The sequence below is a fragment of the Oncorhynchus keta genome, chromosome 24, assembly GCF_023373465.1.
Source record: "Oncorhynchus keta strain PuntledgeMale-10-30-2019 chromosome 24, Oket_V2, whole genome shotgun sequence".
Lineage (NCBI taxonomy): Eukaryota > Metazoa > Chordata > Actinopteri > Salmoniformes > Salmonidae > Oncorhynchus > Oncorhynchus keta.
Window position 1 is genome coordinate 28,696,861 of NC_068444.1, and position 21,938 is coordinate 28,718,798.

The window sequence follows — 21,938 nt, forward strand, 5'->3', positions numbered from 1 at the left end:
AAGTGTTAAGCCAAAGACTGTTTATTTGTATTGGTTTACAATATCATATTTTCCTTAGTCAAAACTAGCATACAGCATATTGCACTACTTGTACTGACAGACAGAGGCTGGACCAATCCAAGAAGGCACTGAGAAGATTCACACAGACCATGTACTGCTTGTCTTCAAACTACAAGATTGTCAAAAATAAACATCTTCTTTATCTTCCTCTCTTTATGAAGACATGACAAGGTTGGAGAACTCTGAAAGAGAGACACAAACTGTTCTCAATGTGTTCATTCTTAATGTTCAATATGCAGAATATACAGATTTAATTACTGTCTAACTACATTTCCAAACTCGGTTTCTCATCCAGTGATCCTTAAACTGCCATTAGAATCATAAATGCCAACAGCCAACCCTGGCTACCGCAGGTTAGGTGTCTTTCGTCATGATTCTTGTTCTGGAGAGTGGTCAATAGCTGGCACAGTTCTAAAATCAGATTTTTAACCAAGCCCTCAACTTAACCATAACCTTAACAACACTGATAACCCTAATACAATATAGCCCATTTTGACTTTGCAGCTGTCCTATCTAAGGCAAAATGTCTCTGTTCTGCCTCCAGGACAAGACTCATGACAATAAACAACAACCTGCCTGATGGCCTAGTAACCCTACCGTCCCAGCCTATCTTTCCGTCCCCGTCCTTGTCCCCAGCTAGGAGAAAGGCTCTGGTCTCAGCCGCTGTCAGGGGACGAGCCCCCTTGGAGAAGTTCTGGAGGAAAAGCCTAACACACATGCACACACACACACACATGTGCACGCACACACACGCACACACACACACACACACACACACACACACACACACACACACACACACACACACACACACACACACACACACACACACACACACACACACACACACACACACACACACACACACACACACACACACACACACACACACACACACACACACACACACACAAACAAAACACAAAACACAAAAAGTAGCATTACATACGGTACACTGTACAGTAGAAGTTTTGTGTGTTTGGTTGTATCCATCTAACTCAAAAGGATCTTAAGTCCTTGTATTAGGCAACCTTTTTTGAGAAACAAAATAAAATAAAAATATTTGTATCTGCCTAGTATCTGCTGCTATTTTGATCATGGGATTAAGTTCCCTAGAAGACGTGTGTGTTATATTGAGACTCAACTGTAGCTCGTCCTGTTCGATGTAGCCACTCTTGTCCTGGTCCAGGATCATGAAGATCTTCTCAATCTCAGGGGGAGACTTCTTGGACAAGCCCACCATCGCAAAAAACTTCTTGGGGCTGAAGGAGTCGTTTGCTAAAAGCAGAATGGACAGTGCATAACGACAAAGGACCAAAAAACCCGTTGATGATTGAAATGAATAGCTCATAACTTGCATTTCCAGTTTCTTTACGTAAACACATTTGTGAAGCCACAATCATATAGAGCAAAAAAAGACGCATTTATGTGTCCCTATGGGCAATCCAACACACCTACTGTAACATTCCCCATACCAGTAAGTTACAGTAGAGGTCAAAAGTGCAAACATACATTCATACCTCTGCAAGCATTGATCGCTGAAGTAATATCTGACGCAGCAAGGAAGTCTGTGAGAGCCATACTGAAACTGTAGCGAGATCGCGATGAAACGTAGCAGCTTGTGGTTCTATCCTAACTGATGGTGAGGTAGAAAGCTACTGGTAAGAGCGATCTTATGATGCCATGGTGTCAGAAACCACCAGCGTTTCCCTGCCAAACACAGCTGTCTTTTGGGCCCACTTGACGTTCAACGGGCGTGGATGTCACGGCGTCACTATGACAAAGCTTTTGTTTTCGCACTTAATTAAGAGACAAACTGAAAGTGGCCCTTCTGGTGAACAGAAAGCCATTCTTACTAGCTTTCCCCCATATAGTGGAAAAAGTGCAGATATAACCCTTTAAGCCTGAATATGAGATGTGTTTGAAACAGCCAGTGACAGTGATACATGATCAGAAGTGTTGATCTGTCTTTGTATTTATGATATTTAGTCATTTTCCTTTCGGACATGCTGGGAAAAGGCTTCAGGAACAGATAAGAGGACAAGAAAACAGAAGACATGCTATAGTTGTTTGGCCAGATATCGCCTGGCTTGCCTGCTCTTCTCTCTCCCTCTCCTCCTGTCTTCCTCCACTCCCATTGCTCATCTCCCTCCTCTCTGCCCTCTCCCTTCTCTAAGTTTCTGGTTGCTTCCTCCCTGTGTTACAGAGCTGTCTCTCTGGCACAGGATCCCCCAGGCTTAGCTATAAACATCCTGTTATTCGGAGGCTCAGTCACGTTTGGGCTTCCCCTGAGATGGGGGTAGGCTCACTATCGTCACGGGTAGTGGTAAATCACTTACCAGGGACTTTGTTTTATGAGAATATTAGGTTTTGATTCTGCAAATCTCCAGTGTCAGTACTGCTGTACATGTTATGTCTTTGCAGTGGGGCAGACACAGCTGTTGGTGCCTGATAGAGGTTGAGGAAGTGTTAACGACTGATGAATGCTGAAGAGCCACCTCCCTGCCAGGCTGTTTTACTGAACACCTGCTGGAGTATTCACACATTCCCAGGTGGCCATGCTCTACTGTAGCCTATTATGTACATTAATTGGATAATGGCCGTTGGCTTGGAAACAGTACAGTGTAATGTTTCCTGCTGGTTCGACAGCGACTAGCTTTGGAGAGAAACATAACGATAAAGAGCTTGAACTGACCGTGACACATTTACCCTTACATGAAACTTTGGGGAATGATGATTGACAGTATCCCCACTGTCCCTAATAATAAATCTACTTCATTGCTCACCTGTGGGGGTCATTGTTGATATCTGCCCCGGGCCCTCTCTGCAGCGATCTGTGTCACTGTGGTCCTGCTACTGAGCACGTGCAAGCCTATGGCTGGAGTTGTAGAGCTCCTCTGAGCACCAATGACGTGAGCCGGTTTCCTCAGGATAGACGACAGCAGGCCTCTCAGCCAGGGGAGTTGAAAAACGACAAAAACATCCTCTCCCTCCATACCTGCCCTCGGCCGTGGCCTTGTCCCCTTCCATGCCCCGATGCTTGTTTGCAGGAAGGCCAGGTTTCCTGTGTGATGGAGGAGAGGGGGATGGGGGGGATGAGGGAGAGGGGAAGAGGGATGGGTGGTAGGGCTTCTACACGTAGAGACTGTACAGATTGACTTTATGTTTTAGCTGTGTGTGGATGTTGGCGTTCTATGTAGTTTCCTGTGCAGGTGAAGCTTGTTGATATCCATGAAGACAATACACAGTAGTTGTGGAGGTGGGGGAGGAAAGACAATGGAACTAAGAAGCAGAGCAGACTTCTTCTACATGGAGAACCATAGTGGTAAGTAGGAGGAAAATTATATATTTTTGGGATTGGGATTTTGTGTTTGTCATTGTAGTCCTGTTTTGCGTTGTGCTGGTTGAGAGAGCTTACTGTATCCACTTTGCCAGATATGATGTCATGTTGAGACCTGACAAGACTGAATTGTTTGGGTTTGTAAAATGTCTTGTTGATCTATCAAAAGGGGATTATAAATTGGGTAGTTCGAGCCCTGAATGCTGGTTTGCTGACAGCCGTGGTATATCAGACCGTATACCACGGGTACAACAAAACGTTTCTTTGAACTATTCTAAGTATGTTGGTAACAAGTTCATAATAGCAATAAGGCTCCTCGGGGGGTTTGTGATATATTGTCGATATACCATGTCTAAGAGCTGTGTCCAGGCACTCTGCGTTGCATCATGCCGAAGAACATCCCTTAGCTGTGGTATATTGTCGATATACCACACCCCCTCGGGCCTTATTGATGAATTATATTATGGGGAAAAAATGTCTATACAATTATTTAGTGTAAAAACTTGTCTATGTATCCTCCTGGGGGATCTGCACTCCATCATTAGAGCTGAGTCTAACAGCTAACTATGGAAACACTAAAACACATCAGTGGAAAGTAAAGCACACGTACAGGTGTACTATCTTCATTTGAACAGTTTCTCAAAGCAGAAAAAGAATCCAGCAGCAACAGGAAATGTTAGTTATTATTGGAAAATGTTTTCTAGGGGTTGATACATTCTTTATTAGGGTAAATCAAATCAAGTGGAAATTACGAACTTCAGAAGCCTTTTAAAACCTTGAATACACAGTATTTTGCACTTCCTGCTCAGCGGGAAAATTTGCTGTGACAACAGATGAATCAAACAGAGTGATAGTAGAAAAACATTAGCCTCCTGAGGGATCTCTCCCAGATCCCTGGACCATGATTACCACATAGTTTATTTTTCATATTTTAGCCCTTTTTCTCCCCAAGACACTGCCAAGCACGACCCCACGACCCTGCCAAGCTGCGCTGCTTCTTGACACACTGCTCGCTTAACCCGGAAGCCAGCCGCACCAATGTGTCGGAGGAAACACCGCCCAACTGGCGACCGTGTCAGCGCGCATGAGACCAGCTCGCCACATGAGTCGCTATAGCGCGATGGGACAAGGACATCCGGCCAGCCAAAACCTCCCCTTACCCAGACGATGCTGGGCCAATTGTACACCGCCTCATGGTCTCCCGGTCACAGCCGGCTGTGACACTGCCTGGGATCGAACCTGGATCTGTAGGGCCTTAGAACACCCCACCACATTGTTGCCTGACTGGGATTGATTGGTGCTATTTTGGTGTGGTGAGAGCTGAGTCATTTTTGCATAGCTGACAGACATGGGGACGGTCTCTCAGCTGCCAAGCCAACCAGCCGGTGGCAGCGTTCTCTTCTCACTCCCAGAGTAAGAGGAGAGAGAGAGAGCCTGCTGACCTGCTGGGTTTGGACTTTTTGCTTGCTTTCTTTATCTGTCTTTTTATCCGTTGGTCCCACTGCATCGAGCAAGCTAAATGAAGTGCATCTTAAGTATCTGAAAGACAACAAATCCTGTTTTGACTTGGGTTTGTGCACATTTCAGGGTGAGGTCTGCTCAGGTCTGATTCTGTATGCTGTTTATGGACAACGTTTCTACCACTGAGACGGTCTTTGGGGAGTCACAGGGAGTATATCTGGGGCTCTGCTGCTGAGCTATTCAGCTTACTGTACTCCTCTCACACTCAGACACAGAGATCTGCAGCCTGGGCTCGCTCGCTCAGCCCACTAACTGGCTGCTATGAGTATGGGCTTTAGATCTACCTGCCATTGTCATCGGGTAATTACTGTGGACTGCATGTAGAGGTTTTTAATGTTTTAAACATTTCAACCCTCGAGAGGATACTGATACAGAGAGAAAGGGGGAGAGAGAGAGAGAGAGAGAGAGAGAGAGAGAGAGAGAGAGAGAGAGAGAGAGACTGCTTGAACATCCATCCTGGGGAAAGCGATTGCTCCTCTTCTTCCCTGGGCTCAGTTACATCTCTGTCTATTTCCATCGGACCAGCTGTGGTGGGGGACATACCGATACCGTTCTCAGATTCATCCCGACCCCCCCAATCCCATCACCCCATTTCCCCTCGCAAGGCCTCTCCCTCCTCAAGCGGTTTTATTTCACTCTCCTGACGCTTTGACATCAATCACTCAAGATTTAAGTGTGTGTGTGTGTGCGTGCGTGCATGTGTACATGCCTGCCTGTGTGTGCGTGCGTGCACGTGTGTGCGTGAGTGAGTGCGTGTTGATGGGAGCCCTGTAGTAACCCTGTGCCACTTCTCGCAGCTATAAATCCTCAGCAACCAAAGGAAAACAAGACAGAGTGTTCTATCTGATCGCTGCTCACGTTCTGATCACTGCTCACGTTACTCCTTACTCCAACCTAACTTACTGCCAGGCTGGCTGAGTACCCTGTCCCCTCCACAACAACAACCTAAGAACCTTCCCTCACAATCATTCTGCAGTCTACACGTGAGCCAAGGGTAGGCTACTCACTGGGTTTGGGAGGATAAACACAACAGAACATAGTTTTGTCCAGGGATGAAAATGACCAGACATTTATAGGAGTAATATTATGTGGAGGAAGTTATCAGGTGGGTTGAGTAAATAAGCAAATAGAATGAACGTGCACACTGTCACGTGTTCCCAATGAACGTTATTAAATGGACAACGTTTCAACCAACGCTCAGTCCCAGTTAAAACCCCTTTGGCTGTGATCCAGGCTTAGTTGAATCAGGTAAAGGTTGCGCTGGCACAAAAGCATGTACCATGTGTGGCTCCCAAGTACCGAGGACCGGGATTGAACAGCCCTGGGTTAGAGGGGACATTTGGCCAGTTGTATCTCAGGGGGCCTGAGAGAGACTTCCCCACACACATCACCCTCTGCTGGTGTGATTTCACCAGGCCATTAAATAGGCCTGTGTTAGCTAGTCTACTGTAACTCCCTGAGATGGTCATTAAGCCATTGAATGTCAGGTTTCCCTTCTACACCCACATCAGCAGGTGCAGTGCTCTTTTTCTCTTCATTTCTCTTTCTCTCACTTGCTCTCTCACCCTCTCACTTTTTTATCCTTTCTCTCCCTCTTTCTTTCTTTCCTGACTCTCTCGCTTCCCCTCCACCCTTCTGTTCTAAGGAGTGTTAGAAAATGGTTGGTCTTTCTCTTGTGTTACTTTCTGGATAGGAAAGGGGCTGTGGGGTGGAATGTAATGTACACTTCTCAAGCTTCAGGACCCCCTTAAAGAGTTCAGAGATTTGGCTTAGACAGGTTTGTTCAAATCAACAGGGATCTTTGCTTCCACCATCCTGCACTGTGCTGTAGCTTATTTCACGTACGGGTTTAAATTCAAACTTGCAATTTAATCCCTGTGCTTTAGCCATTGGCTACCATCGGTCAGCACAAAAATGTAAAGAATTCATGTCACTCTGGTATAAAGGATTTGGAGACAGGCGCCGGAATACATCTGGGTTTTTAATACACCCAAAACAAACATGTACAGTAACACTGGGATGTACCCAAAACAAAAGAGTGAGGTCAAACCTCGAAGAAAGACACGGGACGAGACCCGTAATACACAAAACACGCAGCACAGACACTGCATAGGTACTCACACGACCAACAGACATGGGAAATATAATGGACAGCCCAATGGGAAACAAAGGGCACATTTGTACAAATACAATCAGTGAGGAATTGGAACCAGGTGTGAGTAATGACACAGTTCAGTGAAACCTAGAAGGCCGATGACGTTGACCTCCGGAACTGGTAAACAGCATGAGCAGCAGTACCGGGGGATCCGTGACAATGCAGCTAGCCAGCGACTCTATTTAAAGAGTGGGGATAGAAGCAGCAAACCATAAGGGAAAAAATTGTTGATATGAATTAAACTGCAATTATTTTAATCATAAGTAAGTTCACCTGCAACAAGTGTCAGGTAAGCTATTTATTAAATGTGAAAATCTATTTTGGCATATGTAGCCTATACCCTTCACCGTTCATCTCTCTCTGTCCCTCTATCTTCTGTTTCCTGTCTGTTTAATTCGTAACCAGGGAAACCCTGACTCATTACATTTTGGACCGATATATAGTTACACCATGCAATTGGAGTAGTACCCCCCCCCCCCTCGAGCTGTAATAGGGCCATTCTGATGCCAGTTGGCTTAGAGCATGAGTGACAGTCTCTCTCTGTCCGGTGGTGGGTGAGTGAAGGGTGGGGTTCCCCAGCACCCCATGGAGGAGGTTGGGATGGGGCGAGGGTGTGAAGGATAGGAGGAGCACAGAGCAGAGCTGAGGGTTTAAATTAGAACATCGCTGGCCAGTCCTCAGAAACCAAGAAAACAATTTCATGTAATATAGCTCTCCAGTTAGGGAATGTGCTTACCAATTTGTCAATCATTAGATTCTCAGGCTACTGTATGTACGCTGTGTCCTCTCCCTCCAGACCAGCTGTCCCAGTGGGACTGTTTTAGTATCTGATAGTGGTTGTGGTTGAGTGTGGCTGGCTGAATGATCACTTTGCACCATCCAAGAGTTCTACAGCTGTCCATCTTGGATTATGATTGCGTGTGTGTGTGTGTGTGTGTGCAGGTCAGAGGTGACAGTCTAGCTTTTCAACACTTTCCCAACAGTCCTTTGCCTCTCAGCGTCGCCAGCAAATATCTCAGAGATTGTGTGTTCTGCGGCTCAGTGCTAGCTTCATGTTATTGCTGAAATATCAGTTTGCTCTAAGCTGGTCTCCTGCTTCTGTTACAGTACTGTATGAGTTGTGTTCGTATGTGTACCTTTATATGGGGCCGTCACAGGCTTCATTGGGTTTCTTGTTATCACATTAGGATAGTTTCGGTTGACTTTCTACAGTCACTATGCTCACTTTTATAGACTCAAACAATGTTTTGAGTATCACCTTGGTAATATATACTGTAACCATTTTAATGATTCTTTAAAAAAAAAACGTATTAGTGAAATTCCTAAAATGAGGTTGTACAGATTGATGATGTAATGACAGGCCTAGGTGTCTCAATGCTTGTCTTGACTAGCCCTCACCCCCCTACACTCCCATCCACCTCCCTACCCACCTCCCAGCCCCCTACACATTTCGCGACCCCCAACACCCTACGAACCCGAACCCTCCAATCCCCCTCTTTCTCCCCAGAGACCAAACTAACAGTTCACAGTCCAGCCTAGTGTTGTGTTAACAGTCAATTAACTACCTAATACATCCTTAATAAACCCCTTCACAAACATTCTGCAGAGTAGGACAAATCAAGTCTGACATTTTAAAGTGGAAATTACAAACATTAGAAGCCTTTTTAAACCTTGTCTACAAGATTGCATTTTACTACTGTGTAGGAAATTAAGATCCCACACCTGTATGTACCAAAAGTCCAGAGCAAATTAACCTTACAGTATAGATATAGACAGTTATAGACAGTATAGATATAGACAGTATAGGTATAGACAGCTATATCTATAATTTGTGTTCCTGTTCAAGCTGGGTCATTTGATCTCCTAATCTCTTCTCCTCACCATGGTAACAACCCAGAACCCAGGCAGAGAGAGGCAGGTGGGAGAGCTGCCAGACTGACATGGCACTTTTATTTTTAAATCACCATGACACAGCAGCAGAGCCACATCGTCTACTTGACATGCATGACCCTATAAGGTCTACTTCCATCCACTACACACACTGGCTGAGTGAAACGAGCTCTTCTGGAGGGAGGGGTTATCTTATCTGTCTCCTAGTGGTTGGATACTGTCATGACATGGGTTTATCTGCCTTCTAGGGGTAGGATACTGTCATGACATGGGTTTATCTGCCTTCTAGGGGTAGGATACTGTCATGACATGGGTTTATCTGCCTTCTAGGGGTAGGATACTGTCATGACATGGGTTTATCTGCCTTCTAGGGGTAGGATACTGTCATCGTTTATCTGGGGTAGGATACTGTCATGACATGGGTTTATCTGCCTTCTAGGGGTAGGATACTGTCATGACATGGTTTATCTGCCTTCTAGGGGTAGGATACTGTCATGACATGCGTTTATCTGCCTTCTAGGGGTAGGATACTGTCATGACATGGGTTTATCTGCCTTCTAGGGGTAGGATACTGTCATGACATGGGTTTATCTGCCTTCTAGGGGTAGGATACTGTCATGACATGGGTTTATCTGCCTTCTAGGGGTAGGATACTGTCATGACATGGGTTTATCTGCCTTCTAGGGGTAGGATACTGTCATGACATGCGTTTATCTGCCTTCTAGGGGTAGGATACTGTCATGACATGGGTTTAGCCGCCTTCTAGTGGTAGGATTCTGTCACAACATGGGTTTATCTGCCTTCTTGGGGTAGGATACTGTCATGACATGGGTTTAGCCGCCTTCTAGTGGTAGGATTCTGTCACAACATGGGGTTATCTGCCTTCTACTGTTAGGATACTGTCACGACATGGGTTTTGGAGTTCACTGACTTACATTTACATTTTAGTCATATTATCCAGAGCGACTCACAGCAGCAGTTGGGTTAAGTGCCTTGCTCAAGGGCACGTCAACAGATATTTGACTTAGTCGGCTCGGGGATAACCTTTCGGTTACGGGCCCAACGCTCTTTACTGCCAGGCTACCTGCAGACCTGTGAGAACCTGACTTACTGTCAGTGGTTTGGGAAGGAGGTTCAAGTCTCAAGTTGCAATGTCACATGTACAAGTACAGTGAAATGCCTTTCTTGCAAGCTCTAAACCCAACAATGTAGTAATCAATATCAATGTAGCACTAAAAATAACAAAAGGTAGAACAAAAACACACAAGAAATAAAAATAAGAAAAACAGGAGACAGTAAGGAAGCATACTATATACAGGGTCAGTTCCAGTAGCATATTTACAATGTACAGGGATACTGGAGTGATAGAGGTAGATATGCATAGGGGTAAGGTGACGAGGCATCAGGATATATGATAAACAGAGTAGCAGCAGCATATATAATGATTGTATGTCAGTTGGCTTAGGGGATTTTAGAAAAATTTAAAATAAGGGCTGTATTTTGTGTAGACTCTGGTGTGACGTTTTTATAACCATATAAAGGTGACTTTTATCAATATATTCGTCTCTATTTACTCTCAAAATGCTAATTAACATCAAAGACATTATGCAAAACTACAAATCCCTGCATGTAAGGTCCGACGCTGGAGATGAGAAGCAGGTACAGAGAGTTGAACATTTAATGTGGAACAGAAAGGTAACAGGACAGGAACAGCATCAGAACCTGGGTAACAAAGACATGCGAACATCAAGGCTGAAGCAGGGAACAGAGCGGGGAACCAGACAGATATAGGGGAGGTAATGACAGAGGTGATTGAGTACAGGTGAGTCCAATAATCGATGATGCGCGTGACGGGGGGGAGGCAGGTGTGCTTAATGATGGTGGCAGGAGTGCGTAATGCTGGGGAGGCTGATTCCTTCGAGCACCAGGGAGGGGGAGCGGGAGCAGGCGTGACAGCAAGCTCCTCCACGTCCTCTCTAGCTGACACCTTCGTCAACAGGTACTGTGTCAATTTAGAACTTGCACAAGGCAGTTCACGGAATTGTCCATTTCAATAAATGTAACCAATTGATTCATTACTACATTTAGCTACCATTAGATAGTTAATCCAGTGATTCTTACCTTTGCCTCGATTCAGCAGTCTCGTCCAGATCAAAATTACATTTGTAGTTCTTTATGATATCCACATTAGCAGCTAATTAGCATTTCACTTTTGGGGGGTAAATACAGGCGAATATATTGATAAAAGTCACCTTGTCCGAGAGAGATTGACACGGTTATAAAAACGTCACACCAGGGTAAGTCTACACAAAACACAGACCCTATTTTAAGTTTCTAAAATCCTCTATGGGAAAAATGAACGGTGGAAAAATGATTGGAACCAATTCGCTGTTTGAACGCTAGGTTTTATGGGTATTATGACGCATACTGTGGTACTCTATTATGTGTAGGTTAGTGAGACAAAATCTCCATTTAATCCATTTTAAATTCATGCTGTAACACAACAAAATGTGGAAAAGTGTGTGAATACTTTCTGAAGGCACTGTACTCACTGTATATGTGTTCAATTCTACTTAGTGTTTACTCCCATTTAGGAATGTGTTCAGGGTATCTACATTTAGACTTTATGTTGAGGGGTGGAGGTACCATTACAGGTTACTGTACTGTATACTGCAGTATAGAGTTCCTTACCCCAGTAAACCGTGTTCTGCCCGTACAGGGAAATGAACATGGATGAATAAATTAGGCTAAGTTGGCTCCACTCAATACTTTAAGCACGCATGCAAGCGCACACAAAACACACACACACACACACACACACACACACACACACACACACACACACACACACACACACACACACACACACACACACACACACACACACACACACACACACACACACACACACACACACACACACACACACACACACACACACACACACACACACACACACACACACACACACACACACACACACTTGAGGCACATACACACTTGATGCGTGCATACTTGCCCAAAATGGTAATACATTATTGGCATCAGTCTTGCTTGTTCAGCCATGTCCAGGTCTCAACTGGGGAAGAGCAGGAGTACTGGTGTCAACAGAGGCTCATAAATACATTATCAGCTCTCTGAAATGTATCTTAGATTTATGTCATCATATTATAGGAACTCTTGTCAGCAAACGCTCTAAAGACCCAATAATCTGCTACTAAGATACTAAGATACTACTGGCATGACACAATAAGCTGACATGTTTACCACTTTGACTGTTGTTGTTTCAGTGTCTAGTTTCAACCTAACCCCCAAAACGGCAGAATGAGAAGTGAGACGCTATCCTCCGGGCGTGTCCAAATAAAGGCTGTAGGCAGGGCTGCTAGGGCCCTGGCTGGTGGAGAGCTCATTTCACAGGTTTACCCAGAGTGCAATGTTGCATGGTCTGGACGGTTAGAGAGCAGAGCGTCATGTGTCGCCCGCCTTGCTTGGGCGTCACTGCCACTGCTCAGAATAAGCCCAGTGCTCCAATTACCCTCCTCTCACAGATTGTTTGGTGTCACTTGTCGTCTGTTGGCTGGATATGATGATTCTGTGCCTCTGGTGTAAAAGGATAGTTACGCAGCCCCCCACCCCCACCCCGGCATGCGAATGTGCGTGTGATACAACTAAATTGGTGTGGCAAACTCACTGCCAACCCAATCAGAAAAGAAAAGCGCCCCCCCCTCCCTCCCCCTTTTCGGGTAGTGCTAGGCACGGGTAGATCTACTATCGGTACTCTCTGTCCCTGACTCCGCCCACTAGGGTCTGCACATGGACAAGTGTCCCAGGCCATTGCATTGCATTGTGGGACTGGTGCATTGCATTTCTTTGGACTGTCATCAAGTGGCCATTAATTAATTAATTTATTTTTATTTTTATTTTACCTTTATTTAACCAGGCAAGTCAGTTAAGAACATATTCTTATTTTCAATGACGGCCTTAATGTTGAAGACCTGGGAAGAGGAGAGGTAGATATAGACTTGTTATTACCCTGACTAGGGGTATTAATAGCAGGTGGGGCGGTGGAGAAGGGATATTCTATGCTTTGTCCCAGTTAGAAAAACAACAATAAATTAGGGAATGGAACAGCTATCCCTACAGTTGAAATCTGAACAAAGATGGATGTCGCTTTCAATGTGGCCCATCAGAGTCAAAGATACTGTAATGAATTAATGAAGCGGATGACGTTGTAGATCTATGTGAAGAGGTAGCAGAACTATCTGATGCTGAGTAAATAGATTGAACACAGCACAAATAGTTTAGACTACATTTGAACATGTTTTTCAACCGTGGTTTATATCATATGCACAATGCTGCTAAGTTTGGTGGACCCAACAGAAGGACCAGGGTTTGCAGGCGAGGTGACATGATGCCTGGGCTATACAGAAAGTGGGGGGGAGGAAGGGAGCAAGGGAGCAAGGGAGGGAGGGAGGGATAAAAGGAAAGAGGGGGGTGCCCCTTAAACACACAGGGGCCAGGGTGAAATGCAAGCACCTTCCTCCATTTGAGTTAACCACCATCTGTCTCTCTCTCTCCATCTCCTTTCCTTTCCTCCACTCCTCACTTCACTCCATCCTTTCCTTCTTTTTCAGACTCTGGACAGGGAGGACCTGAAAGACGAGTGTGCGTGTGTCTCCCTGGGAACAATATCCGGATGCTGCATGAGTGTATCAAGTGGAACTCCAGCATCAGTGATTTTGTTGCCAGGGGGAGGATAGTAGCAACCGAACCTTACAACTTGCCCTCCTTCAGAAACAGTGTGGGAAATATACTGTGAAAATTGATGAAGAATAATATTTTCAGTCAATGAATCCCTCATTCATTCCTTCTTTCAGGAGATAGTAGTAATTGAATGGAATCTGTACATAGGCGTGTTGTTGGACATTTATTATGTCACATCAATTAAAAGTGAAACTTGCAAGATGTGTCAATGAGATATTTAAACAGTTATCACTAGCTGACCTCCTACCAGTACCTTTGAATGAACATTAGACAATGTCACTAGCCGGCTACCACCCGGTATTGTACTCTACACCTTAGAGACGGCTGCCCTATGTACATAGTCATCAATCACTGGTTACTTTAATCATGTTTACATACTGTTTTACCCACTTTATATGTATACCCTGTATTGTAGTCATGGGTTATACTATATAAATACTGCTGAATACACCTTTTATATTCACATACTGCCCATACTGTCTATACAAACCATGCACATATATACACTACCGGTCAAAAGTTTTAGAACACCTACTCATTCAAGGGTTTTCTTAATGTTGACTATTTTATACATTGCAGAATAATAGTGAAGACATCAGAACTATAAAATAACACATAAGAGAATGCCAAGAGTGTGCAAAGCTGTCATCAAGGCAAAGGGTGGCTACTTTGAAGAATCTCAAATATAAAATATATTGTGATTTGTTTCACACTTTTTTTGGTCACTACATGATTCCATATGTGTTATTTCATAGTTTTGATGTCTTCACTATTATTATACAATGTAGAAAATAGTAAAAATAAAGAAAAACCCTTGAATTAGTAGGTGTTCTAAAACTTTTGACCGGTAGTGTATGTATTTATATTCAGGTCTCTGGTCAGGAAGCTAATTTCCTGCAATTCTATCCATTATGTCATGGGGTTTTGTTCTGTGTACTTAAATACTGTATTCTCAACATAGCTTATTCTAATATATCTACTGATATACATTTCATTCTTAGTATATATTGTGTAAATGCATCTGGTGTGAATATGTACAGATTACACTTTTAATGCTGTTAATTAGATTCGATCTGACATTTCTTGACTTCGTGTAGTATTTTGTTATTTATTATTATTTGGTATTTTTCATTTTACTGCAGTGTTAGTAGCTAGTAACATAAGCACTTCGCTCTGCTCAACTGTGTACGCGACCAATAACCTTTGATTTGTGTGTGACATGTCTTTGACATCGACTGTCTGCTATTATCAACAGAACCACTAGAGGGCAGTCCTGCCCGCATAGGCTTGTGATTATATGCCGTGGTGAAAGTCTTAAAAATAGTAAGGGTCCTGAGGTTGCACAGCCTTCTTTCTTCCAAACCCTCTTGCAAACTTTCAGTTTCTGATTTTGAGCCAAAATTGTCCAAGCATTTTGTCTGTAAAGCTTCAGGGAGTAGTAGGTGTGTGTGAGTACTGTCCTCTTACTGTCTCTCACTGAGGAGGATCTGTTACATTATTCATTTTATTTTATGAACCTTTATTTAAGTAGGCAACATTAGCCAGGCTTTTAATCGATTTGCCTGTTTTGCTCTGCTCCTGGTTAAGCCCATGGGACTGACTACTGTACACGTGAGCCCTTTGTCCTCTCCCCACCGTTCCCCTCTATCTGACTTTGGTCTTCTCATTTCACTCTCTCTCTCTCTCTCTCTCTCTCTCTCTCTCTCTCTCTCTCTCTCTCTCTCTCTCTCTCTCTCTCTCTCTCTCTCTCTCTCTCTCTCTCTCTCTCTCTCGCTTTTCCTTTTTCTTATCTCTCTCGTCCTCATTTCTCTTTCACTCTCTCTCTTGCTTTTCCTCTTATTTATCCTCATTTCCTATTTGATCTATTTTCTCCAGAGACTCGGTTCTGGATTACTGATCCGCTGATCTGACTATTTGCTGTAGAATGGGACCCTCAAACCACAAGGTACAGTAGTATTCTGACCTCTTCTCTCTTAAGTCAATTTTCTCTTGAAATTTGCATTGATAATGTAAGATAGGACCGTGTGTCAGGAAGTTGCATCAGGACTTTGTACTGTTCTGTCGTTGAGGGCATCATGATGTAGCAACATGTAAAATGACATTTGTTTATCTTCACTTGACAGACTTCACTTAAGAGGCTGAGTTAGCTGTCCTGTCTTTGGATGGACCCTCATCTTATTGGCTACCCATTATTGGCCACCCGAATGGGTGTGGTCGTAGTGGAGGAAACTGATGAGAGCGACCAATGGTATGTTCCTGTAACTTTTACTACAGTGTCAATGGTTTTTGACCATTGCTTTGCAGTTGGCATTGTCTTGTTAAATCTTCAGCTCATAATCCTCTTTATTTTATAGTACTCTCTCTCTTTGTGTGTGTTTGTGCGCAGTGGTGTAAAGTACTTAAGTAAAAAATACTTGAAAGTACTACTTAAATCGTTTTTTGGGGGTATCTGTAGTTTACTTTACTATTAAAAAAATACTACTTTCACTTTTAATTCATTACATTCCTAAAGAAAATAATGTATTATTACTTTTACTTCACTACATTCCTAAATAAAATAATGTACTTTTACTTCACTACATTCCTAAAGAAAATAATATACTTTTACTTCATACATTTTCCTAGAACCCAAAAGTCCTCGTTACATTTTGAATTATGATTTCTGAGTGTTTGAGTGAGCCCCTGTCTATTCGTAAAGAAAAAAAACATCTGGTTTGCTTAACATAAGCAATTTTAAATAATTTATACTTTTAGTTTTGATACTTAAGTATATTTCTCAAGTAATATTTTACTGGCTGACTTTCACTTTTACTTGAATAACTTTCTATTACAGTTTTTCTCAGTCGCTTTGGTGCATTTCTTAGATCAAAAGTGCAATTCATGATACTACTTGTATAAATTCCAAATCATCTAGTCACTTCTGCACATCATTAAAGCAATTTCTTATTCCTTTTGAACAAATTGCAATTGATAATGTACAAGTGTCAGCTTTTTTCCACATTATCAATTGCTCATGTCATGTTGATCAAAATATAGTAGATGGTTCTCTGTTGAATAGTCTTACCCCTCAAAACATCTAGGCATTAGTTCGTTGCATAAGCCATTACATGCAAAACTGTTGAACTATTTGTCATAAACTGTCAAGCATAGTTTTACACATTTCTATTAGACCTTTTGTACAAAAACGTGAATTGATGAATCGTGCAGGTGAAATTGACCCTCACTCATGAAGGAATGTAAAGTGTTAGTTCAACCAACAATCAACCAGTTGTCTAAATTGCTCAAAGTTGCATCTCATGAGGAATCAATTGGCAAGCATATATAGACAGACCACAACACAGAGTTGCAATTTTCCAATAATGGATGGACCAGGAAACGAACAGGGTCAACAGCCAAGAGGAGGAAGAAGAGGAGCAAGGATGCGTGGTGGAAGGCAAAACAGAGGAAGAGGCAGAAGAGGACATAGGCACATATCTGATGACATAAGGGCCACTATTGTAGACCATGTTGTCAATCATGGCCTTACAATGGCTGAGACGGGTCGAAGGGTGCAGCCGAATATTGGGAGATCAACCGTGTCCTCAATAGTTCAAACGTTTCGAAGAGAGAACAGGTATGTCCACCAATGTACAGTGCACTGTTACTGTATATAAGCAGTATACTGTATACTTCCTACAATGCTTCATATTACAGTAGTCCACTTGTATTTCACAGCATACAGAAATATACTCTATACAGATGCATACTGCACCTTACATGCACCCACCTGTTTGTTTTACAGTAAAATGTGTGTTCGCATAGTTTTTGTCTATGTGAAAGTGTGCAATGCATCACTGCATTCCCCCACATAGGACTGCAAGATTACCTCAAACCGGTGGCAGAGGACGCCTTTTCACACCTCAACAGGATGAGGCTATTTGCACCATGGTCCGAGTAAACAATGCTATGAGACTCAGGGAAATACAAAGGACCATTATAGAAGACAACGATGTCTTTGAAAACATCCATACGGTTTGCATCTCAACCATCGACAGGGTGCTGCATAGAAACCAGATGAGTATGAAACAGCTGTACCGTGTACCATTCCAAAGGAATGAGGACAGAGTTAAGGAGCTACGGTACCAGTATGTACAGGTAAAACATATATCTATGTAACTACTTTACAGCAACATTTTATAGTGATACATAGTACAGTAAGCATAAACTGCACACATTTCCATTGCTGTGGAAGGAACATGCAATATATGTACATTTTATGTCACTCTTCCTTACCAAAACAAATTCAACTGTGTGTTCTGGGATATAGCGTATAAAGGAGTTGGAATCAAGTGAACCCTCTCACAACTTTGTATACCTGGATGAGGCTGGCTTCAACCTAACCAAATGCAGAAGGCGGGGTCGGAATATCATCGGTCACAGAGCTACTGTGGATTTGCCAGGCCAACGGGGAGGAAATATCACCATGTGTGCTGCTATTTCGGAGCATGGTGTCCTGACCCATATCCCCCTTATAGGGCCATACAACACCCAGCATCTACTCAACTTTTTAGAGACTCTCTACAGGGCTCTCATCCCTGATGATGAGAGGGGTCTGCTTAGAGAGGATTTGCCAAAGTATGCGGTAATTTGTGATAATGTGAGTTTCCATCGATCAAACATCATAAGGCAATGGTTTGTGACCCTCCCGAGGATGCTCATAGAATTCCTCCCACCTGCTTCACCATTCCTTAATTCAATTGAGGAGTTATTTTCAGCATGGAGATGGAAGGTGTACGATCGTCAGCCACACACACAGATGACCCTGCTGGCTGCAATGGATGCAGCATGTGAGGACATCACAGTAGACGCCTGCAGAGGATGGATAAGGCATTCCAAAAGATTCTTTCCACGTTGCATTGGAAGGGAAAATATCCGGTGTGATGTGGATGAGAATATGTGGGCCGACAGACAGGAACGTCTGGATGTGTAGAGACAGCACAGCAGTGCTGCGGGCAAAGTTGTGCCTTAGGGGTGGTTTCCTGTGTTTCTTTCTAATTTTGTTTTTTTTTCCTTTGTGCCTCTTGGGTTGTCCAGTCTCTTTCAATCAATAACCCACATACAGTAATATGTAAATAGTACTGTTGAAATTGATACATGCCATAGAAGTGCAGCCTTGTGCATTTTCAATACAGTAACTGTCATCCAAACTGTAGTCTAAGTTTACATCAGGTAATACTGTCAAAGTACACAGTTACATTGACAACATGCCTAAACATTTTGACGACCTTGTTCGTGAACAATGACTCAATGACTTATCATTCTGAGATGTACTAAGGATTTTTAGTGACTGACTAGCTTTAGAAACATATCTATTGTATATTGCAGTTTGTACAAATAGTTCTGAGAAATGCACTTATTATTTTGCACATGTTAGGGATGATGTGAAAAATGCACCAAAGCGACTGAGAAAAACTGTAAGGTATCTATACTTTTACTCAAGTATGACAATTGGGTACTTTTTCCACCACTGTTCGTGTGTGTGCGTGCTTGTGTATTTGTGCCTGTGTGTGCATGTGTGTGTGTTTAAGCTGTGTCTTTTTGTATGTAGGACATTGGTAGCGGATACACAGTGAGGTGCTAATCCAGGTGATAAAGAAGACACAGATTAGAGCCCTGCGTGTGTGTGTGTGTGTGTGTGTGTGTGTGTGTGTGTGTGTGTGTGTGTGTGTGTGTGTGTGTGTGTGTGTGTGTGTGTGTGTGTGTGTGTGTGTGTGTGTGTGTGTGTGTGTGTGTGTGTGTGTGTGTGTGTGTGTGTGTGTGTGTGTGTGTGTGTGTGTGTGTGTGTGTGTGTGTGTGTGTGTGTGTGTGTGTGTGTGTGTGTGTGTGTGTGTGTGTGTGTGTGTGTGTGTGTGTCTGTCTGCGTGTGTGTGTGTCTGTCTGTGTGTGTGCACGCATGCGTGTGAATGTGAGAGAGAGAGAGAGAGAGAGAGAGAGAGAGAGAGAGAGAGAGAGAAAGATAGACAGAGAGAGAGAGAGACAGAGAGAGAGAGAGACAAGAGAGAGAGAGAGAGAGAGAGAGAGAGAGAGAGAGAGAGAGAGACAGAGAGAGAGAGAGAGAGAGAGAGAGAGAGAGAGGGAGAGAGAGAGAGAGAGGGAGGGGAGGGGAGGGGGCAAGAGCGTGTGTATGCATCTCCTGGGCTGTGTGTCTGCCTCTTGCGTTCGTTCGTCATAGCGCTCAGTGACTCAGCATCTCTTTTTCCTTGCCTGAGTCACTCATTTAACGGTTGCCCGGTGACCGCAGAACGGAAAAAGGTTCCTATTGCGTGCTCGCCTGCGAAGACAGCCAACAATATTTATTCAGGCCCTGCAGTGAGTGGCCAGGAGAAAATAATAGACATACATTCTCCAATGATTGCCTGGGTGCCATGTCATTGTACGGAGAGGAGCCGCTTAGTAATGAGTTTTTGCACTTCCTGTTTTGGAAGGAGATATACTGTCGCTAGTGCTCTGGGGCACACAGTGTGAAAGGAGACGATGGATGTCTCAGTAGATGTTTATTTATTTGTATAAAATACCAAGTTGTATGTTGAAGAATAACATCAAATTAATTGCATTTTATGTGAAAGAATCATATCTTTCTCCATGCAGGTATGAAGACTTCCAGTGTTGGCTCTCCTCAGGTGAGAGGGGCCCCCAGTCCAGCCCCGTCACCCCCCACCGCAACCCTGTGACCCCTCAGCCCAGCCCTGTGTCATCAGAAGGGGACGAACCTGGAAAAGGGAGGAAGGTGTCTTTCTTTGATGATGTCACTGTCTATGTGTTTGATCAGGTAACTGCATCTATCACACAGATAATTGGTATTTTACATCAGAGTCATGTTTTTATGCCTACAGTATCAACATCATTTCATTTTGAACACGCTCCATAGGAGAGTCCCACCAGGGAGCTACAAAGTCACTGTCCAGAGACCAACAGCAAAGAGACCAAGGGTCAATCTCCAATACCAATTTACAGACACACACCTGAGACCAAGGATCAATCCCCAATCCCGCCCTGCAGCTATGTCAACCATCTACCTCACATGGCAACCTCAGGGGTCTGCTTAAAGGACAATGGTATGTCTTTATCTCTCTTTCCTGATGGTGATCTCTCTATCTGTCTGATGACATCTCTATCTGATGGTGGTTGTGTTTACGCTGCCCTACAGGTCATGGTTTAGAATGGGAGGATGACTTCTCCTTCTTGGACAGCTCCCTCAAAACCAAGATGGCCGATCACCATCTAATAATATCAGAATCCAGTATATTTTCCGCATCCCCCCACCAGACCTCCACATCCTCACACCAGAGGTGGAGTTGTCCATCCATCCATACCTGCTCACAGTTGAGACCTTCTAGTCTGGTCCTCACCCACGTCACTGACGCTGACCTGGAGCAGTAAGGCAAGTGAATGGCTGCACACTTGTTTTTCTGTCACCCAGAGAGCCTTGGGCTCATGGAAAAAATTAGTTATCCTCTCTCCCTCTCTCTCCCTCCCCCCCTCATTTCTCTCCACTCCACTCCTCTCCCCAACCCTTATATGATTCATTATTTAATGGATTTCTAGCTGGAGAGTTTTTTCTCCTTCTCTCCAACAGTTCCAAACCACCTGTCGGTTGGTTACACTGATATCACAAAGCTCTGTGACAGTACATTGTCTGACTCAATAAGCCTGGGCCGTGTAGTAGCTAACAGCACAGCTGGCCACAGTGAAAGCAATAGATATCAGATCTGTGGCTCTGGCTGGAGTTGAAAGCATGTTATCTTCTTCTCAGTCAACATAAAGGCCTATTGTTCAGCCCAGTCAACAGACGTCTAGTTTTACTACTGTCTTATCAATGCCACCGGTCATGCTCTCGTGCCACATTCAGCCTCAGGCCAAACGAAAGTGGAAAGGCTATTCCATAGGTTTACACAATGTAGTAAGTGGTGTAGTAAATAGATAAAATTGATCTGTTTTTATTCTTTTATAATAAGAAAAAGCAAGGTTTGTTTAGACTCTAAACAGAGAGGTGTGATGAAAAGGGAAAGACAAAGGGAAAGAGAGAAGGAAAGGAAGTGGAAGAGAGAGAGCGGGGAAAGAAAAGGAGAGGGCCCTTTATTTGTCTAGCTATTTCAATGGGTGTCCTTGAGTCCATCTGTGGACGGCTCTATGGCCAGTATAGGTGGAGGACAAGACAGGATGGCACTC

The 21,938-nt window shown here is 43.7% G+C and overlaps 2 protein-coding genes across 5 annotated transcripts in view; one reads left to right on the forward strand and one right to left on the reverse strand.

Annotated features, from left to right (window-relative positions):
* The window catches only part of LOC118402941 (parvalbumin, thymic-like), a 26,545-nt gene continuing 4,607 nt past the window's right edge, over nt 1-21,938 (reverse strand). Inside the window, exons 2-5 of one of the 3 annotated variants that reach the window (XM_035801324.2) lie at nt 2,847-3,124; nt 1,206-1,338; nt 658-767; nt 1-242 (exon numbers count right to left, since the gene is read on the reverse strand). In XM_035801324.2, the coding sequence (XP_035657217.1) occupies nt 214-242; nt 658-767; nt 1,206-1,338; nt 2,847-2,859 (285 nt within the window). In that variant the 5' untranslated portion in view covers nt 2,860-3,124 and the 3' untranslated portion in view covers nt 1-213. Of the gene's footprint in view, nt 243-657; nt 768-1,205; nt 1,339-1,580; nt 1,773-2,846; nt 3,752-21,938 lie in introns of those variants that run through there. The other 2 variants (XM_052478058.1, XM_035801322.2) reach the window with 2 other exon arrangements.
* The window catches only part of LOC118402939 (serine/threonine-protein kinase LMTK2-like), a 20,069-nt gene continuing 1,367 nt past the window's right edge, over nt 3,237-21,938 (forward strand). The window contains exons 1-6 of one of the 2 annotated variants that reach the window (XM_035801319.2): nt 3,237-3,385; nt 15,606-15,675; nt 15,854-15,978; nt 20,358-20,538; nt 20,638-20,824; nt 20,917-21,150. In XM_035801319.2, the coding sequence (XP_035657212.1) occupies nt 15,893-15,978; nt 20,358-20,538; nt 20,638-20,824; nt 20,917-21,149 (687 nt within the window). In that variant the 5' untranslated portion in view covers nt 3,237-3,385; nt 15,606-15,675; nt 15,854-15,892 and the 3' untranslated portion in view covers nt 21,150. Of the gene's footprint in view, nt 3,386-14,534; nt 15,054-15,605; nt 15,676-15,853; nt 15,979-20,357; nt 20,539-20,637; nt 20,825-20,916; nt 21,151-21,938 lie in introns of those variants that run through there. The other variant, XM_035801320.2, reaches the window with a different exon arrangement.